The sequence below is a fragment of the Opisthocomus hoazin genome, chromosome 2, assembly GCF_030867145.1.
Source record: "Opisthocomus hoazin isolate bOpiHoa1 chromosome 2, bOpiHoa1.hap1, whole genome shotgun sequence".
Lineage (NCBI taxonomy): Eukaryota > Metazoa > Chordata > Aves > Opisthocomiformes > Opisthocomidae > Opisthocomus > Opisthocomus hoazin.
The window spans coordinates 37838179-37866172 of NC_134415.1; the positions used below are offsets into that span (position 1 = coordinate 37838179).

At 55.6% G+C, this 27994-nt stretch overlaps 1 protein-coding gene across 2 annotated transcripts; it reads left to right on the forward strand.

Moving 5' to 3' along the window:
• Positions 1-1078: 1078 nt before the first annotated feature.
• On the forward strand, positions 1079-27963 carry RRBP1 (ribosome binding protein 1). 2 transcript variants are annotated; one of them, XM_075413227.1, is made up of 24 exons: positions 1079-1166; positions 7767-8468; positions 12275-12423; positions 12666-12788; positions 13785-13937; positions 14261-14379; positions 15182-15335; positions 17196-17334; positions 17681-17868; positions 18057-18094; positions 19277-19367; positions 20049-20141; positions 20519-20611; positions 20713-20793; positions 20893-20982; positions 21411-21503; positions 23012-23083; positions 23261-23356; positions 23805-23888; positions 24777-24878; positions 25756-25839; positions 26417-26515; positions 26989-27132; positions 27416-27963. In XM_075413227.1, the coding sequence occupies exons 2-24, from the start codon at positions 7787-7789 to the stop codon at positions 27452-27454; spliced, it is 3006 nt and encodes a 1001-aa protein (XP_075269342.1). In that variant the 5' UTR covers positions 1079-1166; positions 7767-7786; the 3' UTR covers positions 27455-27963. The 2 variants fall into 2 exon arrangements, with proteins under 2 accessions (XP_075269342.1, XP_075269341.1); XM_075413226.1 differs by lacking the exon at positions 24777-24878.
• The last annotated feature ends 31 nt before the right edge of the window (positions 27964-27994 follow it).

Here is a 27994-nt window from a genome sequence, read left to right on the forward strand (position 1 = left end):
GCAGGAGGCTGGAAGACCCCGACAGTCTGTCCTGTGATGTCGAACTATCGCTCCCTTCCAGCCACTTTTATAGCAAATTAGTTTCTTACTTCACACTCAGTACCTAGCAAATGCAGAAGCTAGAGTGTGCACCACATTGTGGCCAGGGAGGAGCGGGGAAGGGAGAGAGATGTTTTTGAGCTTGGCTGAAGATGTGGAGGCGTGGGAGACATATTCCCAACCGAGCCCAGACCTTCTGCGAGATTTTGGGTGAAAAGTGTAGCCAGTGCGATCTCTGAATTGCCACGTAGGCAGCAAAGCTCTGCTCTACCAGCTACGGCTCACGTTCGGTTGGGTGTCTGGGTGGTTGGTTGGATTTGGAGGCGCGTTCCTGGGGAGATGGGCCTTGGTCAGAGACGGCTCTCATGTTCTTACAGCACAGACCGGCAGGGTACAGCAGCTCCCAAAGAGTGCCCTAGCTCTCCTCCAGCAGTTCAGCCTCACAGTTAGCGCCTGCCCAATGTGAAGGGAGTCCCTTCCAACCCTTCCCTTTCCATTTCCAAGCTACTGGGGCATCCAAATGGCTTCCAGATAGCTATCTCCCCCCGGTGCAGAGAGGCACCTGGATAATACACCTCCAGGTTCTTCTGTCCCACCATGGGAGGCCACGGCCAGACCAGGAGGCGCGCGGAGGGCTCGTGCCCAGAGGACAGCCACCAGGCTGGGTGGCACTGGCCATCGCAGGCGCGGTGCTGCCCCTGCCCTGGGACCTGCAAGCCGGTGGGTGACGGACCGGACCCAGCTCTGCCCAGCCACCGGGCATCTGCAGACCCTGCAGGAAGGCTCCCGCTGGGGCCAGGCGTCCTCGGGCCCGACCCGCTTGGCGGGGCCCGCAGCCAGCTCCTCAGCCCCGCCGGGGTCTCCGCAGCCCGGCCCGCTCGGCGCCGGCTCTCCCACCCCGCCGGGCTCCGGTCCCGCGGGGGTGAAGCGGGGACCGCGCGCCCCACCGCCCCTCCCCCGCCCCGCCCCGCCGCGCTGAGTGGGCCCCGCGGCGCGGCGCGGAGCGGCGGGGCGGGCCGGGGCGGAGCGGGGCGGGCCGGGGCGGCCGAGCCCGGCCAGACAGCGGCGGGAAGTGCCACGACTCCAGGCGGCCGCGGCGGCGGGGACGGGACCGCGACCCGGCTCGGGTGGGTAGGCGGCGGCCGCCCTCCCCCTCCCCTTTTCCCTGCCCCTTCCACGCGGGGGCGTCGCCTCGTGGGACCCCCCCCCTCCCGCGAGTCGGGGACACCCCCCACCCTCCCCCCCCGGCTGTCAGCAGGGGTGGGGTGGGGACACCCGCACGCGGCCCCGCCGCTCCCACGCGCGGGACCGGGGGAGGGGAGGCGGGGTGGGATCCCGGGTTTGGGGGTCTGGCCACGTCTGCCGGGGGGGGGCGGATGAATGGCCCGCGGCGCGGCGGGGGCGGTGCGGAATGGCGGCGTGCGCGGCCGGCGGGCGGGGGGGAACGGAGGGAAGGGGCCCCCCGGCCCCCCCCGACCCCCCCCCCCGGGCACCGCCGCCCGCCCGCAGCGCTCGGACCCGTTCCCCTGCCCGAGTGCCGGCCTGATGGAGTTCATTAATCTGATTAAGCCCTGTTACAGAAGGTCACAGCTCCCTGGCGGTGCTTCCTTATCTATTTTATTTTTTCCATCTTAACTAAACCCCCCATCCCACTCTCCCAGCACTGGGAGACCCCCCGGCTGCGTGGTGTCCGGTGACGCTTGGAGATAGGCAGCGACCCCAATAAGTGGAGACCCCCAGCCCCAACCGGGGGTCTTTCCAAGCTGGGTGTCGCTGGCTCTCCTGGCGAGACACCCTGCTCCTCACCCCAGTTCCTCACCCCGGTTGCTGGCCCCAGTTGCTGGCCCCGGTTCCTGGCCTGGCCGTGGCCACATCCAGCGTGGCGGGCGCTTGCACACGTGGCCGGGCGCGACGGCGGGGCCTCGCCGTCGAAATGTCACTGTACCTCTTGACGGCGGCGGCCTCCCTGCGCCCGCGTCGCCGGGGCATTGCTGGAAGGAGTGGGGCGAGGCGGGTGCTGCCTGCCCCAAGCAGGAGCTGGCGAGGGCCAGTGGTGAAACGCTGCTCGGGGACGGGGAGAGAAATTTTGTAAGAGCCGCCGCAGAGATCAGTCAAGCTGCAGCTCTGTTACAGGGCTGCTACGCTCTTCTCGCATGTATATATATATATATATATATATATATATATTTTATTTTTTTTCTGCCTCCTTGGTTTTTGCTCTGAGGCTTCGGAAGGGAGCTGGCAGCGCTGCCAAGGGCCCCGGCTGCCACCGCCGCCGCGCTGCGAGAGCTAATGGGGCGCTGAGACACGTTCAATTAAGTCGAGCTGTAACCGCTGACTGTCGGTGCGGTGGCTGCTCTGGAGCTGCTGCGTAGCGTAACACATGCTTGCCGAGAGGCTGGAAATGCGCAGCCACTTACGCAGAAAAATGTGTTTAAACAGAGGGTGCTGCGGAGGCAGGCAGGATCCGCTGGCGGGGCGCGGGCTTTTCTCGTTTGTTTTCAGTTTTGGTCTCTCTCTATTGCAACAGGGTGGAGAGGGAAACTCCAGGAGAAGTATCTGATGATTGTCTTTTATCTGCTGGCAGTGCTGCCGCCTTCTCCCGCTGCCGGGCTGCCCTGCTGTCGGCAGGATCGGGCCTCCCAGCTCCCTCTGCCTCCCTTGTGCTGGAGGAGCACTGTCCCCTGCCATGTCTCTGCCCTCCTGCTGCCTTTTGGAGAGGGAAGCTGCAGTCCAGGGACAGGGAAGGAGACGAGACCTTATTCCTTTGAACTGGCAACCAGGCGGTGCCCTCCCCAGACAGTGGCCGGTCCCTGAGGTGCTGCCTGCTTCTCGCCCTGATGGCCCGGGAGAGAATTTTGCGTTTCGGAAAAAGCCAAAATCTCAACCTAGAAGCTTATGTGTTAGGTCAGCCAGCTTTGACTGACTTGTGTGTGCGTGTCTAGGGAGGGGAGAGCTCCTTATTTGTGGTTTTTTTTTTAACCTGCCGGGAGGTGCTGTAGAGGAAAGGGAGCTGCAGGTGCTTTGCAGGCAGGCATTGCTGCGGGCTGTGCAGAGCCCGGCTGCACCGACCCAGTTCTTTCTTCCTCTGCCCTCCGACACCCCATCGCCTCTTCTGCTACATTGCTCTAACCTGAGGTGCCACCTTGACACCATGGCAAAGTGCAAGCCTTGGATTGCAGGGAGAACGGTGTCCTGCTTGCAAAAAGCATCTTTTCCCATCTGCAGCACCTGCCCAGACCGGGATGAAATAACAGATGTGTTTTCCTTTGGCTAGGTAAAGAAATAAGGTTTCTGTAGTTCTTACACAACCTGTGTCTTCCTTTGCTCCTGCCCACCTGATGCTTGACCTGGCTGATTTAAACCAGGGCTGCTGGAGGGCTGAGCTGCGAAGACGCCGAGTTCCTGTGGATTTCGTGGAAGTGGTCACAGAGGGGAGGAGAGGCTGAATGGCCGGGAAGGCTCTAGCCTGGATTTTGACGCTTAGCTGTCTCTGGCAAATGAGACCACAAGACACTGAGCGTGGCCCCGGTGCTGCCACGCCGTGTATCTGTGGGTTGGTTTGGCCTGGAAATTGGTGTGAAAAAACAGCAAGGCTGAGTGCTTTACTGGTTTTGCTTCCTTAGGGCGAGTTGGGCTTTTGCTCGGGGCAAACAGAGGTGACTGCACATGCAGGGTGGGAATGGAGGTCAGGTCTCCTGGGCTGTGATCTGGGCTGTTGGGAAGTTCGATGGATAACGAGAAAAAGCCACAGGAACAGAAGGATCGGAGCACGGCGTTTCAGCTGGCTCCTTTACATGAGAAGGCCAAGTGAAATACCAGTTGTCCATCTGACTCCTGTTCTGGTGGTGGTGAAAATCTTTATCTGAACAAGCTGTTGTGGGAAGGAGTTTACATGTGGAGATATTTGATGATTTCCACTGTTTTGGCTGGGTGAGGAGTAGAGGATGATCACGCTCAAGAAACTTCATGCAGGTAAATGTGCTCAGTGTCCGATGTGGACTGAATTTTTCAGACATGGACTCTGATGGCTGGTGGTGTCCCTGCACCCCTTAGGCACACAACACTCTCCCACGGCAGCCTGGGCATCAGATTGAAGAACGTCGTCGTGGGGACAAAGTCCTGTGCAGGAGCAGAAGGTACAGAGGGGAGGATGCTGAAGTCTTCAAGCCTCTCCAAATGCCTGGTTGTCGAGCCAAAGCCATACTTGTGAAACTATCCTCTAGGTATCCACAAGCAGAGGAGCTTTGGTGCCCTATTTTTCCGTGTCCTGGCTAAGGCTCTGTGCAGGTGGAAAGCGTGGAGGGCTTTCCTGCTGAAGGGCAAGACACGCACGCTGCTGCTGCTGTGCTCACGAGGGGGACTGTGTCTTGCTGTGTAAATCCAGGAGGAAACCTTCAGCCCTTTGAAGGACGAAGGCGGCGAGGTCAGGAAATGCCAAAGCAGAGCTCCGGTCCTGATGCTAACACTGCGGCTCGTTGCTTCTTGCATTTATGCATCAGGAAGTTCCCAGAGGAAGACTGCTCCTTATCCCCCAAATGCCAAAGCCAGCCTGGTTTGATTTAAGCACGCGTGGTAGCGCACAGCCTGCCGCCGTCTTTGTGCCATCGGAGCAACAAGCTCTTCCCTGAATGAGTTGCTGGGATGGTCCGTGCCAAGTCTCAACCACAGGAGGAACTCTACTGGTAGAACTTGCTCCTTGGAGTCAGCACCGGGTCTGCCAGGACCAGCCCCGTGCCACGGTCTGTGTGGCAAGAGCATTGAAACAGGACCAAAGTTTCCCTCTGCCGTGATAGCACTGCTGGGAAGTAATTGCTGTCTGGTTGGTATCTCTCACTCTTGGTTTTGGATTTTCTCCTGGCACGCCTGTCCTTGGGAACCGCGCGGCGTAGCTCTGGTCCGGTGGTGGGAGCTTGCTAATGCCCGTGTGGGCATCTCAGCTGCTTTCAGGAGCTCTGGCTGCTGCAACGGCTCTTACAGCAGGTCCACAGCTCCTCCAGGTTAGTGCTCTGGACTGCTTTTTTCTTGTGTTGGTTTTGTTTTGGAGGGGGTTGTTGGGCTTTTTTTTGTTGAGTTAGGCAGGACTTTAACACTAATCTGTATCGTTATCTCACCCTGGCTGTAAAGCCTGAGAGGTGGCAAGGTACAGGCAGCTTTTACTGCAGCGGGGCTGGGTGAGGCTGCCTGTAGGGGAGAGGGAGCGTGGGGCTCAAACACCCTGCCTGTAAGGGCTTCGGGGGGACAGCAGTGTGGGGTGGGATGTAGGGCAGGCAGAGGGCTCCGGCACCACCAGATCACCCACCTCACTGCCGCGGCCTCTGCGTGATAACGCCGTCCTCACTTATCCATCCTCTGCGTGCTGGATGCCTCCGTAGCGAAGGTTTGGGTTTTTTTCCTCCGTACTCATCCTCCACGGGCTCCATCCAGCTGCTTTTGGAGGTGGCAGGAGCAGCTGGTGGGGTTGGAGTGCATTTGCCAGCGCTCGGTGATGCCCTTGCCCTAAGCTGGAGTGGCAAATTTTTATCTAAATAGGAAGCTGTGGTGGTGTGAGGTCAGGAAGGGTTTATTTTTACTGAAGTGTCGGGGTTGCTGGGCAAGCAACGCCTTGTTCTGCCGCTAAAACAGCTCCTGGGTGCTTTGGTGTGGACCTAAAACCAGCACAAGGTCGTGGGTGTGTGCTCTCCAGCCCTACTTTACTGCCAGGGAGAGGAAATCCAGCCCTTTTCACCCTGCAGGTCAGGAATAATCTGTCGGTCCTGGTGGGGACCATCCCATAGCCATGCTATCTGGTCAGAAGGGAGTGACTTGGCGCCAGATGTGCTGGGATAGAGCATGCTGAGGCTGTTTAAATCCGAAATGGCCCGGGCGGATGTGAGATAGCGATACCTGTAGTATCAGCTGGGATCTCGGGTGGTGCCCCGGGGTAGAAAGTTGGCCCTGCCAGGGGAGGTTGGTTCCAGCTGGCGCTGGCAGCCCTCCTGCCTGCCAGCTCTCTCCTGCTTCGCCTGGCGTGCTTGGAGAGGCGGGCAGGGATTGCTGCACTGCTGGTCAAAACATCCTTCCCCGGGCAGGTGGGTATCTCTGGTGGGAGATGGCTGCTTTGCAGCTCCTTCCAGCTCTGCACCTGCTGCTCGGGTGTTGGAGGAGGGCTTTTCATCGCAGTGTCACCCCCTTGCTGCACGAGCCCCATTGAGCTGCCGGTTCGGCTGCAAGTTCGCTGCTCCGGCTGTTAGAAAGGAAGAGGCTCTGAGGGCTCTCCCTGTGAGCACTGAGGTTTTGAAAAGATGCTGATCTCCTTAGTTTTACTCTCATTTTTGCCTCCTCCCCTTCCAGCCCCTCCCTCCCTCCTCAACCCACAATCTCTTAAAGAGGAAATTTGATAATGTTTACGGTTAAGCATGGGGATGGGAACTTCTGATAGCTGAGGACTTTCTGTGTTTTCCTGATTACGTGTTGAGGCGCAATGATGAGAAACCGGAGCCTGGCACCTCCTGGAAAGTGCCCCTTCACAGATTAGCTGCCTGACTTCAGCATCTGGGGGTTCACGAGCCACCTCGGAGTCACGTGGAGGTGCTGACCCGATGGGAGAGACATGTGAGTGGGACAGCAGAGAAGAGATGGGCTTCAAAACTAGGGTCAGGGTTCAATTAGCAATGAAGAGCGGAGACAGCAGCATCTTTCTCCGTGTGTGGCTGCACCCTGCCTGCCGGATCTCAGACCAGGCAATACGTTCTCCGTTGCTGCTCCATGTGTTATGGGTGGAGAAACAGGCTGGAGGGGGGAGTGAGAAGGACCATGTGCCCAGTTTGCCCACCAGCTAATAGCAGGGGTGGAAAGAGAAGTGCCATCCAGCGCTCCCTTTGATAGTCTCACATCTTCCTGCGGGCGTCTGTTGGGGAGATGAGATAATTAATGACCGTGCTTTTTTTTCTCTCTCTCTCTTTTTTGTAGCTTGAACTTATGACTTTTATTGGCATTTGCATCTCGAGGAAATGGTTGTGACTTGGTTGTCTGTGTGGCATCTGCGCACGCAGCAACGTTGCTGGGGTGGTTCTTGTCGCTGGGAGCAGCTACCCAGCGGGATGTGGTCCCTGCGCGTCCTCCCCGCCGGACTGGGCAGAAGCCAGCAGTGCCGCAGGGTGCAGGTCACAGAGGGAGAAGGCCAGGGCTGCTGCAAAGCTGGGGAAAGCTCTCCTGAGCGTGCTTTCTCCTTCCAGGGGAATGTTTTATTCCAAAGCTGAGACCTAGATGTGTATCTGGGTGCGATGAAAAGGCCAGGAGCTCCAGGGAGAGCCCAGATCTTGGCCAACGTGCACCAAACAGTCTGAAAACGGGGTCTCTTACTGCCTCAGGGCTGCAGGTATTGCCTAGGGTCAGGCAAAACCATCCCATTGGACATGTGATGGCTAGTTGCTCATGGCTGTCTCTGATTTCACCTCTGTTTTTTTCTTCCCCCTCTTTGGTTCTTCTGGAAATTGCTGCAGCCAGTGAAATAGTTGCCGCAGCACAACTGGATCACTGTGCGCAGGCAGCGTAGTGGAGGAGCACAGACTTGGGGGTGTGTAGGCAGGCCACCCTCACCAGACATGCGTGAATCTTGAGCGTTTGTCTTTTCGGTGCGCGGTGCCATTTGGAGACACACATGTCCATATGAAGCTCCCTGCTCAGAGGGGCCGTTTCGTGTCTTTTTTTTCCCCCCTACTAACTGTTGTTCTGGTGTCTTGCAGGCACAGAATAATAAGGCAGGATGGATGTGTATGACCCTCAGACGCTGGGTGTTATGGTCTTTGGAGGTTTTATGGTGATATCAGCCATTGGGATCTTCCTGGTGTCCACCTTCTCCATGAAGGAGACATCTTACGAGGAAGCCTTGGCCAAGCAACGCAAAGAACTTGAGAAGACCCAGCAGCAGAAAGCAGAGAAAAAGAAGAAAGAGAAACCTGTTGAGAAAAAAGGAAAAGCTAAGAAAAAGGAAGAAAAACCTAATGGAAAGATCCCGGAGCAGCCGCTGACTCAGGAAGTGACGGACTCTCCCAAGGATGTGGTTCCTGAGCCTGCTGTGGTGCCTGAGCCTGTGACTGTTGAGTCTCCAGTCACAGCGGTGCCAGTGGCCCCCCAGGAAAAGGAGAAACCTGCTCCATCACCTAAGGAGAAGAGGAAGAAGGAGAAGAAGGTGGCAAAGGTAGAGCCTGCTCCTAGCCCGGTGTTGACTTCGCCTCCTGTCAGTGTCCCCAGAAGCTCTGCTGTCTTGGAGGTGACCCCTAAGGAGGTGCCTGTTGTGGCCGTGCCGCCGGTTGGCACGCAGCAAAGTACTCCAGTCATCAGCTCCGTCACCATCAAGAAAACCGAGGCTCTTCCGACCCATGAGGAGCAGAAGCATGATGGACCTGTCAAGAAGAAGGCTGCATCCAAGAAGAAGAGTGAGCCAGGTAAGGCCAAATTCCTCTGCATATATCCCCATCGAGTAAGCCAGCGGGGCTTCTTGGTGCTGTTAAAACAGAGGTATCACATTCTGAGATGTCTGCGTTCTTCAGTGTTGGAAACAGGGCGGCTGTAGAAAAGCTGTCTCTGGTGAGATGGACCATGTGCACAAAGCAGAGGGTGGGTTGGAAAAGCCTGTACTGGACTGTAGTTCTCTCTGGGGGGAAGTAGAGTTGATGTCAAGAGTTTATTGACTTGTTTTCACATTGTAATGTGTTGCCTCCTGCATCGGGTACCCCTGCTTGGTGCTTAGCTCCTTGGTCCAGCACACAGGTGTTGGAGAGTTACAGGTCCCTCTCGGATTTGCTGTTGCATTGTGGGTCTCTGGGCAGATCTGCACACTGAGAATGAACGGGAGGTGCGTGTACCCATCCTGGGAGAGGGGGCAGCTGCCAAGGTGCTGGACATCTGGGTGGAAAGCCAAGACAAGGTGTTTCGCCTTCCATGCCTGATTGTTAAAAGCACACAGAAGCTCTACCACTCTTCTTCTACAGGGGAGGTGGGTCGCTGCTGGAGTTTCCTCTTGCCTCAGTGGAGGTGAAAAACAGCCTGTTGGAGGAGAGAGAATTGAAGGAGTTTTATGCTGCGGGGGCTTGGTTGTAGGATAGTTAGAGGGAAGTGACTTTGGGTATGTCTCAGGGAAGGGAAATCTTGCTCATCATCATTCATGCCTCACTTGGTTGACTCGGAGGTGGAAGAGGTTAAAGAAGGTGGTCCTGAACTCTCCAGGGTGTAAATAGGTGGAGGGAGGAGAGAAACAGCTCTGTAGCTGGATTCTCACCTCTTATTGCACCAATGTGAATGGTTTGGGGTTGATTTTTGGTTAAATAATTACAGGCACTAAAAATGTGAGTGCTTTCAGACCTGTAGAAGTGTTCCCATATGGACACATGGAAGAAATCTGTCAGGTGTTTCTCAGAGATGTGATGTAGTGTGCATAGGTTTCGTTTCTTCCTCTATTTACAAAAAAAGCAATCAAACAAAAAGACACTCCTACTTGCTCGCCTTCTGCAGCTCATCCAAACCCAGGCTGCTGTGTAACCCGGCAGTTTCCACACCCGTGTTTTGGAAGAGGGCCTGCTACTCAGCAGGACTTTTTGCAGCTGCTGGTCTCCAAGGTTGGGTTAAAACCCTTGTATCTGTTCCTCTGAGGAAGGGATTTTGCTAAAGGCCATCTCCACATAGTGATGAGTTTTGAAACGGTTTGAGCAGCTGCTACTGGAGGATATTGCAATGATGGTGTTGGGGGAAACTGGAGGTGGCTGGTTTGGCATGTGCATGCAGGGGTGCGCTTCTCTAGCACTGAAAAACACGGCCTTAAGTCCAAGCTGTAACAGCCGAGGGAATGTGGATGGGAGATGAACTTTTAGCACTTGTTAAGCTGGGAGTTTTTTTGGCTGCTCCTAGCATCCACTCCTCTGGGTATGAAGTGCCGATCCTGCAGGTCTTAAAAGCCAAGAGTGATGTCTTAGCTGCTCCTGTGGGATTTTTCAAAGGAAAGCTCTCGGCGGTGTTTGCGCCACGAAGCTGGCTGCAGTTTGGCCAAGGTATTGTGGAGAGCCTTTCGGCAGCTGTGGGCTCTCCTCCTCAAAGGCAGAAGGAACGAATTATCCTGTGGCAGATAAAAATGGGTGTTCAGAGCGTTCAAAGACACGTGCTTGGCACTGAAACAGACGGCAAACCTGACAAGAACGGCTTGGGGCATTTTTCTCTTGTGTGGTTCGGTTTTAGCCTCCTGCATCATACGAAAACTCGCTTCCGAGTGGTTAGTGTGTACTCAGATCCTAGGTCATTATCTGTCGTAGCAGGAGCCATGCTCTCCCGTGAAACACACAGGGGCACCCCATCTGGGCTGCAGCTTCCCGGGCGCGGGGCTCGGCGCAAGGGCCATCCGTGTGTCCTGTGTCCCCTTGCGTTTGAGAAGCGGTTCTTCTGACCCCTCGTCCCTGCTGTGCTTTCCCACGGCAGCTTTGCTACGTGGCTGCTTCTTGTTTCACCGCTCCCTTTGGTGAGGTGCGAGGCTTTCGACTCTGCAAACAGGCTCGGCGTCGGCTTCCTTTTGCCGCGGCTTGGCAGGCTGCCCCGGCTCCGTTTGCCAGCTGCAAGGTGGGGTTTGCATCGTGCCCGCCTTGTGCAAGGCTCGCTTGCGCAACGCCGCCGGGAGATGGGCAAAATTTGGCCTGGTGGATCCCTCCGCCCAGTGGGACTGGGCCAGGGGATGGGATGTGCTGTCCTGCATCCGTGCCGTTGCCAGCGTGGGTGAAGTGTGAGCCAAGCTCTTGGGCCCCTGTTGCACAAGACGGTGGAGCTGCTCTGGCTGCGCTGCTGGGAAGTGGCTGCTGCTGGTGGGACAGACTCTCCTTCTGCCAGGGCTTAGCTCTGCCGTCCCAAATGGATCTACCAGAAGCCAGGAGCAAACAGTGCGTGCTGGAGCTGCTAGGTGTTCCTGGGCTTTGCCGCTCTGTTGCTGTGGTGGGTTGACTGTGGCTGGCTGCCAGACGCCCACCCAGCTCCTCTCTCACTCCCCCTCCTCAACAGGATGGGGGAGAAAAGAAGACGGGGAAGCTCATGGGTCAAGATAGACACAGGGTGATTACTTAGCGATTACTATCACAAGCAAAACAGATGCAACTTGGGGAAAACTAATTTCATTCGTTTCCGATTAAAACAGACGAGAAACAGAGACAAAATTAAAACAACACCTTCCCCCCCGTCCTTCTTCCCTAGCTCAACTTCGCTCCTTCGCTCCCAACTCCTCTACCCTTCCCTCCCTGAGCAGCACAAGAGGATGGGGGCTGCGGGCTTCGGTCAGTCTGTAACAGCTCCTCTCTGCTGCTCCTTCCTCCTCACACCTTTTCTCCTACTCCAGCGTGGGGCCTTGCGTGGGCTGCAGTCCTTCAGGATGAACCTGCTCCAGCGTGGCCTCCTCTCCAGGGGTTGCAGGGGAATCTCTGCTTCAACACCTGCAGCACCTCCTCCTCCTCCTCCTCCTTCTTCTCTGACCTTGCTGCTTGGGTGGTCCGAGCCCTGCATTCAGGAGATCCCAGTCTTAACAGTTTTAGAGGCTCTGGAGCTACTGGAGTCCAAATTGCATTTTCTTCTGGGATTTTTTAGGAAAATAAGCCCACTGGGCCATAGCTACTGTGCAAGAACTCCTACACCACTGCCCATCAACTGCTATCCATCGCGACCGTGTGCACTGTGGTCCTGCAACAACATCGTTGTCCCTGATGCTCCTTGGCTTTCCTGGGTTAGCAGGGGGGTAGGGGAAGGGCTGGAGTTGTGCTGTTGCCTTAGCAAAGAGCTGGAACAAACTTGCCTGGTGAAAGGCAGGAGATGACCTTACTGTGCTTTGCGTCACTGGCACTGCTGCATGGTGTGATGTCCCCCAGCGAGGCTGCATTGCGATGCGGTCCGTCTTATGATGTCCAACAGGTCTCTGCTCTCTGACATTGGCAAAGCATGGCCAGCTCCTGCTAGGAATCACTCATTTTGATGGAGGATTCTGGCAGGGTGGTGGGACCAGTAGTAGAGCCAGGCAGAGGTGGCAGCTGGCTCAAGAAGCACACATATGCGGTGAGTGCCATCTCCAGCACTTCTCATATTGCTTTCAATTAGAGAGGTATCAAACTTGACTGGAAATCTGAGTGGAAGCTGGTTTGAAATGGCAGTTGTGGGGTCAGAGCCAACTGAGGTGACGCTGCTCAGCTCTGTCATTGGCTCAAGCGGTCATTGGCTCTTCTCTCCTCTCTAGCACCTGCGGACTCGGATGGGCCCCTCTACCTGCCCTACAAGACGCTCCTGTCCACTGTCAGCAGCATGGTGTTCAGCGAAGGGGAGGCCCAGCAGCTCATCGAGATCCTGACGGAGAAAGCAGGCATCGTCCAGGACACCTGGCACACGGTAGGGCTGCCAGCGCCGTCATGGCCGCCTGCCGCTGGGGCTCTGCTGCTCTGCCGAGCCTCGGGAGATGTGGAGGGGAGGGAAGGCATCCTGTTTTCAGGCAGGCTGGCCCTGAGGGTCAGTCTTGGAGACCAGAGCTGAATTTTTCCACTGGAGCAGAGGGCAGGATCACGCGTGTGTGGGGTGGAGGGGATGGGTCTGGACGTGGTGGTCCCCACTGATGTGCCACCCTGTGCTGGCAGGCCATGCAGAAGGGTGACCCAGTTGCTGTCCTGAAACGCCAGCTGGAAGAGAAGGAGAAGCAGCTCGCCACCGAGCAGGAGGATGCGGCCGCTGCCAGAAACAAGCTGCGGGAGCTGAGCAAGGTAAGTGCCACGCGGCCCTCCGGGCATCCTCGGTATGGGGCTCTGCTCATCATGGCTCGCCGTGCGCCTCCCACTCCCCACATCTCACCCCCTTGGAGGTGAAGCCCAGGGGCTTTTTGGACCCTTCACGCATTTGTTCCCCATAAAGGGGAGGAGTTCCCTGCTAGACCTCTTCTCCTGGGCCTGATCCAGCCCGGGGAGGCACCAGCCCGGAGAGCCGCAGGGTAATGCCTGTCGGCAGCTGCAGGAGAAGCAGGCGAAAGCCCTTCCCCTAAGAGACTGCAGCTCTCTGCTGCTTTAGGGAGGAAAATAAATCCCTTCTTGTCTCTGTCTGGATCCCCTGAGCTGAGAGGGTGCTGATCAGTCCCTTTGTAAGGAGCCTGATCCTTGTTACAGCCGCCTACCCCAGCTCAGCCCCCTGCCTCCACCTCTGTTTGGGTGTTGAAGGCAGAACAGACCCCTGCCACGCCGGACTCGCAGCCGGCAGGACCCAGCAGCGGCGAGTCCATCTGCCTGCAGCCAGGAGAGGAGAGGTCAAAACTCCCCACGCACTCGGGTGCTGTGCTGAACCCCCTCCTGCGCAGACTGCGCCGGGCAGCAGCGCGACGTCGCCCAGCCGGCCAACACAGCATCCCTCCTTTGGCAGGGGGAGGAGGGTGTTTATTTTATTATTTTTTTAAAAAATTGTCTTGCTTTGCCCCAAACTTAATGTGATGTTATTGATCCTGAGGGGGGGGGGAATAAAATTCCAGGCTGTCTTACTCCTTTCTCTTAGCTGGCCCAATGTGGAACAACAGTGGCATCCAGTGGCCACAGAGCCCAAAACAAAATGCAGGAGGAAATGTAAGTGCTAAATGGCGCAGCTGGGCACGGGGGCAGCTCTGAAAGGGCTGAACTTTTTAAGTCTTCTGAGCTAGGAGGCCGCCGGTTTCGCATCCCCTTAAAGCGGGGAAACTCGTATGCTGAGGACTGACGGGGTGACTTCTCCCCTTGAAGGAGCTGGTGGCCGAGCGGGCCAAGGCGGTGGCCGTGGAGGGCAAGCTGAAGGAGCAGCTGCTCACCCGTGAGCGGGAGATTGCGGCGGTGCAGGCACGCATGCAGGCCAGCTACCAGGACCACGTCAGCGAAACGCAGCAGCTCCAGGGGAAGGTGAGCCCCACGCTGTGCCCTGCGGCTTCCTTCTCTGGCTGTCGGGTGGCTTTTGCTGGCAGATGCGTGGTCTTTTGGAGAAGACTGAGATGTGCGAGGGGACCAAAGCCTCGGGGGGAGGCGAGACCCCACGACGCTCCTGGACTGTGGTACTCGAGGGAGAAGAGGCACAAGGGAGCATCCTCGTGGGATGTCGCATCCCTGGGGGCTGTCAGCATGAGTGGGCACCCCTGTGTGCTGCCAGTCCCTTTGCTCATTGCCTGGGCTTCACAGGGAGACTGAAGGGGCTGGCGGCGGCATTAACCCCTGTTGGGCTCCTCTAGATCCGGACCCTGCAGGAGCAGCTGGAGAATGGCCCCAACACGCAGCTGGCTCGCCTGCAGCAGGAGAACTCCATCCTGAGGGACGCCCTCAACCAGGCCACCAGCCAGACGGAGAGCAAGTAAGGCTGGGGTGGGGGGCAGAGCCCAGGGCTGCCCTCTGGCAAACCCTGAGTTTGGCTGTCCGTGGGGCTTGGCCACCCCCTTTCTTGAAGGTGCTTGTACAGACACCCCAACTAGCTGGAGGTAGAGGAGGGAGTGAGGAAGAGCTTGCCAAATGATTTCTGGGGGGCTGGCAGGGGAAACAAGGATGTTCTTCCCAAGTGGAAGGGCAGGGGAAACCCCCTCTCCTTTGGGGTCACCTGTGCTGATGCTAGAGCCAACAGGCAGTGGAGTCGGGGAGAGGGGACCAGAAGGCACCGTGGCACTTCCCGCTTAGGGGACCTCGTGCTCTCAAACTTCAGAAGAAATGCAGCTGGCTCTTCGATGGGAGCGGTGCTGTGGAGAACCGAGACCTGCCCGATGCCTGCAGACCAAATAGGAGCTGGGTAGAAGAATTTCACACTCCTTTTTATAGAAAGTCTGAAACGGCTGGTGATTAACAGCAGTCAGATAATTACAGAGCGGACTCCAGCTGCTTAGGGCGCTTCCTCTTGTGTCTGGGAACACAGATCCTTGCGTCCTCTACTTCATGAGAAAGGAATGTCTCCTGTGATTGAAACACGGCTTTTAAAAAGTGATTTGTCAACTCTTTCCACCCCCTCCCCGAAGGACCAGGCGTGCCCTAGAAACAGGCGAACGCAACCATTGGGACGTTTCAAGTCCCATGTCAGGCCCACTGGAGGATGTGTTCCCCCCGCTAGGTGACATCAGAGATGCTTGGCCGCTCTGCGGGCCAAAATAACCCTCATTCTGTTGGCGCAGGCAAAACGCTGAGCTGGCCAAGTTACGGCAAGAGTGCAACAAGCTGATGAAAGAGCTGTCTGAGAAATCGGAGGTGCTGCAGCAAGAGGAGCAGCAGAAGAAGAGCTGGGAGATCAAAGCGGTGGCCTCGGAGAAGCAGATCGAGCAGCTGCAGGTCAGGCAGGCGCCAGCAAACCCTCTCCCCACACAGAGATGGGGCAGGGGGCAAAATTGCTTGGGATTGGTGGATTTGGCCGTGGAAAGAGCTTGGAAGGAGATGAGCATCCACGGTTGGAAAGCAAAGCTGCCTTGCAGACCTCTTAATGGCCTTCCCCCAGTTATGCTGTCACATGCAACATGCTCTTTGTGCAGCATCACCAGCAAAGCCCAGGGTGTACGATGCCCTGGCTGAAGCTGTTCTGGCTCACCTGTGAAGCTCATGAGCCTAGTGTGGAGGTGTGGGGGGAAGCCTCGAAGGTGCACGCTGCTGGGTGGCAAGAGAGGAAACCCACTGGCCCCTGCCAGCCTGTGCTCACGCAGACATGGGTGCTCTCTCTCGACTCAGCTGCGTTTAAGCCCGTTGCTCTCCTTCCTTGGTGCGGGAGGTAGAGCTAGTGGCTTTTTTTGTTGTCACCAGGGTGTGGCTGGGTTTGGGGTTTTTAAAGGTGTTTAAAGGATGCCTCCCAAGTAGAGCCTCTGAGCACACTGTTGGCAGAGCAGGAGCGGCGCGTTGCCGGCAGGCAGGCTGTACCCACGCGGGGAAGAACATCTTCTGGGGGGCTGGCAGCGCCTCTGCTGGGGTTCGGCGAAGCTGGAGGCTGGGGGCATTGATCCCAGGTACCCCTGACCTGGGAATTTGCCCTTCTTTCCCCCAGGGGAGGCAGGTGGGGTGAGGGATGTGATGTGTCCCTCCTGCACCTGCTGTAGTCTCTGAATTGCTCTGGCCTCTTTAGGAAGGGGCTGTGGTGGTGGAGACCTTTATCTGCGCATAACAAAATGGTTTTGTAGAGGTGCTCCTAGAGCAAGGGACCTTTGATATAGTTGCTCTTAATTTTTCGGATGCCTGAGGATGCAGATCTCCTTTTGGCGGGCTGTTTTTGGCCCCTGCTGATTTTGAAGGTGGGGAGCAAGGCAGGTGATGTGGGCACACAGCTGATGTGAAGGCAGAAGCCTCCTTCCTGGCTCAAAACACCAGCTGCTAGGCATGCTTTTAAGAGAACTTCTCCAGGGTTGTCAGCTTGCTGCACACCTTAATACTAATGAAATAAATCATACTAGCTGGAAAACTTAAAAGCCAGTGATGTGTTTAAGGTGCTGGGGAGAGTGTGCTCCACAGTAACACCTGGACCTCTGAGCTGAGGATACAGTCAAATCCTCAAAAAACGGAGAAGTCCAGCTTTCTTGGTGGTTCTGAAAGCATCACTCAGACAGAGACGGGGCTGCTGGTTTGTCTTCGTCTGTCCCCTCCGTGCAAAGCAATGTTTCTCCATCTGCAGGGGTGTGACTCGTACCCGTGGAGCTGCTGGTTTGCAGCACGCTCCTCGTCCTCCTCCTCCTCCAAACGCCTGCCTTGGCCAGGCCTCTTCCTCGCTGCTTTCTAAGATGGAAAAAAAAAGTCTTCCCTGGCCCAAACCGCACAGAAAATTCCTCTGCCTGTGGAAACACGTGGCTGGGTGTCTCCGTCCTGCTAAGCACCGTGGCAGTACCTCTCCCTGCTCGGTTGGGGCTGTGTGTTAGGACCAGGACCTGAAGAGGTTTTTCAGAGCTTACCTTTCCAGGGGGGAAGGATGGCCATGGTCTTGGCCCAGAATTGAGACATTCGGGAGTTGTCTGCTTCCCAGTTGAGGGCTGGCAAATGATAAAACGCGAGCGCAAGGCGAGATGCTTCGTGCACAGGGGGAGCAAAGGGGAAGGATGACTTAAACCCCCCCAAAAGCACAGCTTAAACATAGCATTATGCGACACAGGGAGTTTTGCTTCAGGTTGGCCAGGGTGCTTGGCACGCTGCGGAAAGCCTCCTCTCCCTGCCGTGCAGGCTTCCCAAAGGGAGGTGGAGGTGGCGCTGCAGAAGAGGCTGGATGAAGTCAGCGACGAGCTCCGCAAAACCCAGACCAGCTACAGAAGCTTGTTGGCAGACGCGGAAAAGGCCAAAGGACAGCAGCAGAGCATTGCTGGTGAGGACCTTGGGTTGGTGAGGGGAGAGCTGCGGGCCAGACTTGGAACTTTCAGGGCTGGGTGCTTGGTGACGCTGGTCAGGGCAGGACAAATAGACCTGGGGATGACTTAGGCTGCCGGGTGCTGGTGTGAGCAACACGCGGGACTAGTCCATGGTCCTGTCCTAGGGTACTACTCCAATGCTTCTCTCCTGTGCTGTCCTGCATCCCTGCCTGCCCTTTCTGTGACTCCTGAAAGCGTCCATGGCTTCTCTGGCCAAGAGTCCTGCTTGGGCAGGACAGGGTATGGAGTCTCCAAATTTGTTTGCACCTACCTTACCACGTTTCTCACCCCTTCCTCCAACAGAACTGCAGGCCAAGCTGCTGAGCAGTGAAGCGGAGGTTAAAAACAGGTTACTGGAGCTGGACAACGTGAAAGGGAAACTGCAGGATGCCAGCTCGGAGAATACGAAGCTCTTGGAGAGGATCAAATCCATCGAGGCTCTGCTGGAGGCAGGCCAGATGAGGGAAGCGGAAAAAGACAGAGAACTGCAGGTCGCGTGCTCGTTTAATTGGGGTGGGAGGAGGACAGGGGGTTACACTGCTCAAGCAGGTGTTTTTGCGCTGCGTTAACACAGTGCCTGTGTTGTCTCTGCTCTGGGATCCCCTCTGGGGTGCCGCAGAAAGGGCTGACCTGCGTCACGTGCCTGCCACAGGTAACGAAAGTGCTTTCTCTCTTCCAGGCAGCCAATGAAGCAGAAATGAAGCAGCTGCAGTCAAGGTGGGTCTAGGTGTACACGGAGCCTGCTACGGCACCTCCAGCTTGCTGTCCGTGTGTCCCGGGCTTCCCTGGGCGCTGAGCCCTGTGGGCGAGGGCTTCCCGCCCTCCCCGTTAGGCAGGCCTGGGGACTGCAAAGCTGGGAAGACAAGGTCAAGCCTGGTCAGCGCAGCCATTTAAAATATTCATTGGCTCCAGTGCTGGCCCCAAATAACAGCCATTCTGAACTGAGACTGTAATTGCTGGCAGGCACGTGGAGGTTGACCAGTCTTGCAGAATAGGAGGTTCTGGTGGTGTTGGTGCTGATGGTGGGATGTCTGTGATCCAAGCCTCTGCTCAAAGATGGGCCAACCAGAGAAGGCTTTTTGGGGATGTTTCTGGGTATCTCCAAGGATGGAGATTCACCACCTCTCTGGGTCACTGTTCCAGTGTTTGACAGCCTCTTCACCCCCCTGATGCAGAAAGGTTTCCTGGCATTTAACTGGATTTTCCCATGTCACGACTCGTGCCTGTTGCCCCTTGTCCATGTGCTGGGCACCTCTGAGAAGGCTCAGGCTCTGCTTGGGCGGAGGATTTCTCAGATGCTCGCACTGCCAGCAAGCATTCAGCATTCCGCTAAAGAAGGGCAGCTGTTCAGTTGTCCTGGGACCCCAAGAGACTTGGGTGGTTCTTGTCAAGGACCTGAACCTTTCTTGGTCTGCTCAAGCTGAGGCTCCCTTCAGGGCAGATGGTGGATCTGAAGGTAAGAAGGGAAGCTGCAGGTTCTTGCATGTCTGGTTGGCAGCCCTGATTTATGGTTGCTCAGGACAGTGGGATGATGCTTTCAAGATGCAGAGCTGTGGGCTATCTCAGCCTAACAAGCCACGGATGGGAGTGTGTCAGGAGCAGTCCCAGTTGTGTAAGCTAGAATTTCTGGTCTTTGGATCAGCTTACTTCTTCCTCTTATGCTGGGTGTACAGCCAGCCAGCTACTCGCTTGCTTGTTATTGCTGATATGCTGGTAGAAAACTAGATCCCACTCCAGCATTGCCATGGCCGTGTTTTTTAGCACCACTCCCTCTTCCTCCCACTGTATGTAGATCCTGGGGCAGACCGGGATAGCAAGGGCTGTGGTCCCCTTCTCGACATCTTGCTACCCAGGAGGGAGGTGGATGCTGAGATTCATTCCTGTATCCTGCCCTTCCAGGCTCCAGGAGAAGACAGACCAGCTCTCGTCCTTGGAAAGGGAAGCCGCAGAGCTGCGGGAGGCGGTGGAGCAACAGAAGACAAAAAACAACGTACGTGAGTGAACCGGGCTTAGCTTCTGCTGCTCACAAACGTTTCCTCCAAAACCCAGATCTCTGGGGTTTAAATGACAACCCATTGTAGTTTGCTACCAATGGCTCCATGGTGCGGTCGGAGGGTCTTCCAGCCCCGCAGAGCACTGGAGGCATTGCCTCATCTGCCAGAGAGCAGGAATCCCCCCAGCAGGCTGCCTGGGTGGAGTGTCTGTCCCCTGTTCTCTTGGGAGGATTAGGAGCTGGTAAGCCAGGGAGATCCTACCCCAGCAGGGTCAACGCAATCCCTGAGCAGAGGTTCCTCACACTTCATTAGTCCTCTGCTCCTTATCCTTCTGCTACAAGGTGGTATCAGTTGTGTGGAGGCAACCTTGCAGCACTCCACTTGGCCAGTGTCCTCTCCAGGCGGCTCTAGGCATCCTGAGGGCTGCTTCTGGAGCTCCAGCTCTGCTCTGCCCCCTCAAGGCCACTGCCTGAGCAATGTGGTGCATTGGGCCACTGCAAGGATGGAGGGGAGAGGGACGCACGTGGGCAGTGGGATGGAAGACCTTTGACAAAAGCGATGGCCTATTGCCTGCTTTCCTGAGCGGAGGCTTTGAAATCCTCTGCAGTACCAACAAGCAGCGTGGTGGCCTTTGGCATGATGTGTGGCTTATTGCCCTCTGTGTGTGGTCTCGGCAGGACCTGCGTGAGAAGAACTGGAAAGCAATGGAAGCGTTGACCACAATGGAGAAGGCATGTGAGGAAAAACTACTTGCTGCTTCAAAAGCAAAGGTAAGCCAGGCATTTCTGTCTAGTGGCGATGCTGGTGTTATAAGGGAAACGTTTCAGCCTCCTCGAGCCACCAGAGGTGCTTGCCCTGGGTTGCCTGCCTTCTCTTAGGAGCAGTGCTGGCCCAACCCTCCTGCCAGCTTCTCCAAAGTTTGTCTTCAGGGCTGTGTATCCCCAGTATGGGTCATGGTCGGGGAACCAGGAAGATGGGGGAACTGGAAGGAACGTTTTCGTGGTTCTCAGTGGCAGCAGTTTTCTCTGTTGGCTGGTTTCCCCTTGCCGGCTCACCCCTGTAGGCACAGAATAGCAGGACTGGTATTGGCAGCCTGGCTGCCAGGCACACAAGACCTCCATCCCATGCCAGTTTGTCCCTCTTACAGGAAGAGCTGGCCCAACAGCTGGACATGCTCCAGATGCGAACCAAGCAGACGCTGCTCTCTGCTCTCCCTGGAGTCACCGTGTCCTCGCAGCAGGTGGGTACAGGCTTTCTCAGACCCCACAGAGCCTCCACCACATGGGAAGGACAGACATCTAAGAGTCCTTTTTCTTCCTTGTCCCCTTTTTTTGGAACTAGGATTATGACACATGGCTACAAGAGTTTAAGGAGAAGACCGCGGATGTGCTAAAGCAGCAGACAGTTACAACAGAGTCCCCAGTAAGTGAAGGGGCTGGAAGGTGGAGGGGCGAGGGAGAGGCTGAAGATCACTTGTTCCTTTTCCTCACCTCTCTCTCCATCCCTTCCCTCTCTTTTCAGGATTCAGCACTTAAATTAAAAGAGGCAGAGGAAGCGCAAAGCACTTTACAAGCAGAATGTGAGCAGTATAGAGCTATCCTTGCAGAGACGGTGAGTTGCAGCCCTTTGCCTTGTGTTGGTCTTCCACTAGAAATACCTCTTGAGAGGTCTGCTGGCAGCCCAGGCTGCCCGTGAGCTCATGGTGGGCATCCCTTAGTATGTTGGGGGGCTGCCATGTGGAAGACTATTTGCCAATGAGACAGGGGAATAGGAGAAACCTGAATTTCTAGATCTCTTCTTCAGCCTAATTGTGTTGTTGGTGGTGGGATGTGACACAGCAAGGGCTCTGATGAACAGGGTGGTTGAGCCAGCCAAGGAACTTGGAGCCCCTAGCCCCACCTGAAGCACCTGATTCTGTCACCTGTTCTTTGGCCCAAATCCTTGGAGAGGTGTTGTGTATGTGAGGGCTTCCAGCCCTGACACTTCTCGGCTTGGGATGACTGGAGGAGGTTTGGGCTGAGCTGAGGTGTTGCCAACAGGAAGGGATGCTGCGGGACCTGCAGAAGAGTGTGGAGGAGGAGGAGCAGGTGTGGAAAGCAAAGCTCACGACGTCTGAAGAGGAACTCCAAAAGGTGAGTGTTTGGCATACACCTGGGTTTGTCACTCATGGAGCTAGACTTAGAGGAGCAGAAGGGCTGTTGGCTATAAACTGGATGGTGATCCTAACTTGTTCCTTCCAACCTGGAACTCTGAGACACGGGGACTTTCTCTTCTCCTCAAATCCACCCCTCTTGTCATCAAACCATCAGACAAGAAGCCCACCTCATGTAGGAGCTAAGCTTCTCCTCCTCCTGGATCCCACTTCCCCGCCTGGTGTGTATGTAGACCCTGTCAGTGGAGGTGGAGGAATGGGTGCCCCTCCCTGGTTTAGGCGTGATAGTTGGGAAACTACGTCACCGCTTCAGTAATCCAAGCTCCGATGGTTGGAAACTGGGCTGAGCCCTCCTGGTGGGCGCTGGCTTGACAGGAGGAGAGCACGTGCAGGGCTCTTGGACTCCCATTTTCAGAAGAATTTGGCTTGCTCTCAAAACCTGGGTTGACCTTGGCCTTCAGAAAGGAGTTGAGGTCCAAGCCACGTACTGCACATAGTTTTGCGTCCAGCTGTCTGTCTAGCTCTGGGTACTGCTCTTCCTAGTTAAAAAGCCAGCTGGCAGCTGCCAGAGAGCCATTGCTGCCCAGGAGTTTGGTGGGGAGCGTGCTTCATGAGCTCTCGTGACTTAGTGGAGTGTAGGAGAACCTGGCCGGCCGTGCCTTTTCTGCAAAGCAGACTTATCTCCTCCCTCTTGAATGCACAACTGAGAGGAAGCTACTTTCCATGGTCTGGCTGCTCCCCATCCATCACATGGGGTTTTGAAGTTAGCTGGGGCTGCAGAGAGGTGGGGGAGCTCTTGTACAAGAAATCTTTGATTTCTCAGCCGGCTGCTGGCTGCTGCAGCACCGGCGCTGCCGAGGGCTGGTGTAGGATTGCACCGGGATGACGTGGCTGCTGGTGGTGTGCTGGCGGCAGGGTGTGTGTGATGGGATGAACGTCTGGTGGCTAGGGCAGGCCCCAGAGCAGTCCTGCCTCTCTGTGGAGAAGAGGTGAATTCCTGCTTTCCAAAAAAATTCAGCAACCGTGGAGTCCTCTTCAAAGCTCAGTCCAGGTTTAAATGCAAACCCCATGCTTTTTGTGACAGCTTGGCTTCCCTTAATAGCAAAGCCCATGACACCTCATTGGAAAGTCTACCTTCCTGTTTCCAAACCGAAGGTGCTTTCAGTGGGAAACTTGCACCGAGTCTGGTGCCAGTTTCGAGGATGTTGAAAGCTGACTGTGGCCGGCTGAAGTCCTGCAGGCAAAAGCTGTTACCTTGCTCCACGATTTACAGCCTGGGCTTGCTGGACTCGTCCTCCCTGGGAAGAGGAGCTCCTGCCCTGCAGGCTGTGGAACTCTGCTTTGGTGTCAGGTCTCTTCCGCGCCGGGGTGCAGGATGAAGTGGGAGAGATGGGAGTGAAATGCTGGCTGGTTTTTGGTTGAACGAAAGGTGCTCAGTGTCCACGTGAGACGCCGTTCACTGACCTTCTCTCATCCTTTCTTGCTTAGTCACAATTCCAGCTAAAATCCCTTGAAGAAATGGTGGAGAAGTTGAAAGCAGATCTGCAGAGCACAGATCAGGTAGGGTTTTTTGGGTATGGGAGAAGGTCCCTGCGCAGGTGCCAGACAGAGACGTGCTGTGCTTGGGCTGGGTTGGGATCCGTCTCCTGACTTGCCCTGGGGAAGGCAGGCTTGGACCGTGGGATGTTTGAACCTCAAACAATCAAACCTCTCCTGCTTTCGTCCCTTTTAATCCAGCTAAAAGAATACACCTCTCTTCTGGAAACACAACTGGAAAATCACTTGGCGACAGCCAGCTCCGAACGCCAAAACTACACAAAAGAAGTTGAAGTCGTAAGTGTGGTGGCCGTTACCTTCTTAAATGCTTCTTTCTTCTAAGCCTGACTCACCACCTGTCTGCATTTTGGGGATTTGGGGAGTGCCCTGGGGATCTGCAGCCTTGCAAAGCAGGAGAAAACAGATGGAAGTGTTTGCTCTGGTCTGGCTTGTAGATACCTAAAGTCAGGAGATCCATTGGCAAGGTGATCGGACAGGGAGATCTGTATGGAGATGCTGTCCACTCTTTCTTGGTGGCTTGTGGGATTTTTGTGGCTCAGGTTAGACGGAGCTGTCTCATGGCCATCTCACTCTCTGAGCAGGCATCAGCAGGCAGGTTAGCAAGTGATGCCATCGTGGCCTCTTTGAGAAGATACTGCATCATAAAAATGCTTCCTTGGGCCAAAGGGGTCCAAAACCAAGTGCATAAATGGACTTTTGTTTTCTTTCTGTTTCTCCTCAACAGTTGCGGCAACTCTTGTCAGAGTCCCAGGAGCAGCTGGAGGCAGCGAAGACGGAAACGCAGAAGCAGAGCAAGGATCTGGCCCTGGTAAGGGGGGCCCCTGGAGCTGCCCTGCTTGGACCTCGCTGCTCTGCCTGGGACTGGTTTGCAAACCCAGCTGTGGGACCTGCATCCTCCCTGTGGGTTCGGGGATGGGAGGAAGGCACAGCCAGCGCGTGGGGAAACCTGGTGCTGCCAGGCACCAGGCTGATCCAGCTTTCAGCAGGGATGTTTGAGACCCAGGAGGAGATATTTATTCACCTGCCTTTCTTCCTGTGATGGGGGTGGGAAGGAAGAGAGAGCAGCAAGGCTTGTGCAAGCTGGCATGTAGCAGAAAAACCGAGCCACCCCACCACTGGACACTGGTTACCCCAACTCCACCCTGGGGCAGGGGTTTGGGTGCCTTAAGCATCCATCCATCCGCCCATCCATCCATCCATCCATCCACCTGCAGATGGGAGGACTGAGGCTGTGCAGCCTGTGTGTGTCGGAGTCGCTTGGGGACCTAGAGGATGGGGCTAGGTTTGTGCAAGTAAGTGGTGGAGAGGGCTGGGATACAGGGCCAGGATCGGTAACAGAGCTACCAAAACCATGATGGCTTTTGTTTTAAACACTTAACACCAACTATATTTAACACCTCAGCTACGTTCGTGCAAACCCTCAGCAGTGGCATTAATCCAAGGTGCCGAGTGATCAAAGGAGAGCAGACGAGGTGCAAGCATGTGCTCTGCGCCCCTAGGAGCTGTCGTGCCCTGTGCTGCTCAGGTTAGGTACCACCATCCTGCGTCTGGCAGAAACTGAGCTGGTTTTCCAAACATTTCAGCTCATTTGCAAGCATAAAAGCCAGCAAAATTTATCTGTAGGTCCTTGTGGATCTTGTAACGGCTGCGGTGTGGGCATGTGTAACTGAGTCAGGCTTGCTGGTCCTCCTTCCAGGTCAGGCAGGAGTTGAGTGAGATGAAGAGCCATGTACAGGATGGAGAAGTAGTGGGGTTACAAGCTGACCCAAGTGAGCCTGCACCCCTCGAGGTTAGGGTGGTGAGACTGCTGCCCATGGAGGTGCTGACCCCTAACCACGTCCCTTGTCCTGTCTCACCGTCTCTTAACTGCATGGAGAACTGCACGTGGCTTTGCTCAGGGCTGTCATGGCTGTGTCGTCTCCCATCCTGTGTGCTGGGGGGAAGCCAGCCCCCCCATCCCTTCAACCGTGTGTCCCGTTCCCACTGGGAACGCATCGCCAGCTGGCTTTTGTCAGGCTGTTCCCCTTGGGAGCCCTCTGTCACAGCAGAAGGCTGGCAGGATTTTGGGGGAGGCAGGCAGGGGATGCGGCAAGCCCTCAGGCCGGCATCGCTGCCCAACGGTGCCCTGTTGGGTTTGGGGCTTGGGTCTCCTTGGAGGAAAGGGACACCCTGTCAGAGCTGCGCCGGGATTCTTTCCCAGCTGGTGGGGATGAGGATTACAGAGGCTCCGTAAATCTTGCCAGAGCCAGGCCGAAGGCAGTAGCAGTGGCTGTTCCCTTTTGGGCTAACGCCTCTCGCCGGTGGCGGTGCCACCACGAACCGGGCTCTGTCCATCTCCTTTAATCCCATTAAGTGTGGATCCTTCTCCGGTGCACGGGGACCTGCCAGGCATGCCCTCTGCTACAGGGTGCCTCTCATCCCAGGTCCCAGCTGCAGGTGCCTGAGGAGCAAGCAAAATTTGGCAATGTAAAGCCGAGCCCCGGGCTCGCCATCGGCATCGTCCTGACTTCTGTGTGGAGAGGGGATGCCAGTACCTATTGCCCTTTGGTCCCCTGGGGAAAGTTTTGGTTTTTGTTTCTTCTGTCTAGCCCAGCTTTCTTGGTAATGTCCCTGCTAGCTCCTCTCCTGGGTCTTTTAATTTTATTTCTGGGTGTTTTCCACTTTTCTCAACACAGTTAAAAACTCAGCTGGAGCAAAACGAAGCACTGGTGGAGAAGGAGCAAGTGCTGCGGCAAAAGCTGGCGCTGGAGCTGGAAGAGGTAGGTGCGGGTGAGGAGGATACAAGGGCTTGTAAAGCCTTTATGGGTTCTCGACTGCTGATGAAGCCCAAGAATTAATTTGGAGAATTAATTTGAAGGTTTTTCGCTATCACTGTACACATCTCAGACATCGCTGCATTCCCTGACACATCTGAAGTAAGCATGGTGGTGTTGGGTTGATGGTTGGACTTGATGATCTTAGAGGTGTTTTCTAACCTATGATTCTATGATTCTGTGAAGAACTTCTTGTGGCAGCTGTGCTAAAGCCATGTGGCATTGCTGGCCCCTCAAATTGCCCCCCTCTGATTCCCCCCGGTTTTTTGCCAGCTTTCCCTTGAGGGTTAAGGGCTTTAGCTGGGTTTTATGCTGCTTCTGGCAAGAAATGTCATCTCCCCAATGGAAGCTGGATCAGCAAAAGCAAGGTGTTGAGTTTAGCACCCAGCCGTCCGACAGCGGCTGTATAACCGAACTCTTCACCAGAGACAGGCCCACTGGGGACCAGGGGCTGTACGGGGCAGGATGTGGGAGGTGCCTGCTGCCGTTAGCTCACGTGCTGATGCAGTATGTGTCCTTGCAGGCGCAGAGCTCAGCATGCAGTTTGCAAGCAGAGCTGGAAAAACTGAGACTGGCTGAAAATGCAGCAGCTTCAGACACGGAGGAGGCCCAGCATCTCAAGGTGATTTGGCTGCCCTGCTGTCATGTGTTTGGTGTTGAACCAAGACACCAAAAGCCGTGTCTGAGCGGGACTGTAGGCAGGGTTTATCATTCTTGGGGATGGTGGGGCAAGCAAGATAGTTCCCTGGACATAGCTCTCTACCCCAGGGCTGGCTGCGAGCTCCGATGTGGCTGAAGGACAGCAGGGTGCAAGTCACAGCCCCTTCATCCAGATAAGGATGATGCTCTGAGCAAACGCTCTCGCGGGCTGGGCGTTTCACACAGTGGGGAACTGTTCTGCTCCTGTGAGGTTGTCTCAGCCCACGGCATCTCCTGGGTTTGAGGGGGAGCTGGAGTGAGCTGTAGGTGGTGGGGTGATGCCTGGCATCTCTGGCAAAGAGGGAGCTGGGTGCTCCAGAGGTGTTTTGGAGGGGAGGAGGTCACAGGATGGCAAACGGAGGCTGAGGCAGATGCCTTCTTTTGACTTCCATGTAGGAAAGACTTGAAAAAGAAAAAAAATTAACACAGGACCTGGGCCAGGCAGCAACCAAACTACAGGAGCTACTGAAGGTTACCCAGGACCAACTGGCCAAAGAGAGAGAAACAGTGAAGAAGTTGAAAGAACAGCTTCAGAAAGCGGTACGTGTGGTGGCCACAGCCATCCCTCCCCTTGATGCTGGCGGAGGCCGTGGGGAAGTGCGCATCAGGCTGTGCTTTAAAATGGGAGGGAAGGTGGTACCTGCTGCCAGAAACTGTCTGGGTGGATTTTTGGAAGCCCTAGGACCACATGAGATGGTGGTCACGGTTCTCCCTGCCCAGAGGGGAGGACCTGGCCCATCTGTGAAATGCTTTGATGCTTGAGCCACCATGAGAATAAGGTTGAGACCCAGCTGAGTAACCCACCTCTGTTTCCCTTCACCAGGGGGAAGAGGACAGTTCGAAGGAAGGGACTTCAGTTTGACGAGTCTGTGACTTAGACCTTACCATTCAACTTACCAAAATGCCTTAAACATTCCTAAAAATAAAAATATATGCTGAATTTACTGTAGATAAAAGAGACAAGCCATTAGTGACCCAAAACCTAGTTTTGAGACTTTTTAAAAAAAATATACAAAAACCCCAACCAGTAAACACTGCAGGCGTATGTTTGTAAGAAAAATCTTCATACTGTTTTGTACAACCGTCTGTTCCCTGGGGAGCCCCTCCGGCTGTGTCGGGGTGGATACCGGGGCATCACCCTCCTGTCACGGCAGAACCCACGAATGTGTGAAAAGGGACGACTGTGTTTGTACATCAACTGGTGCAATTATTATTATATTTTCTTTTTCTTTTTTGGTTTTTTTTTGGAGTGAAAGAAGTGTGAAAGTAAGACCCACCATGGAAGGAAGCCTCTCTTTGACGGGTGGCTCTTGGCACGGATCCTTTTGTGTATTTCTGGGTGTCGATGCAATTAAAATGACGTAGCGAAAAGCTTGTCCTTGTTTTGTTTTTCTGGGGGGTT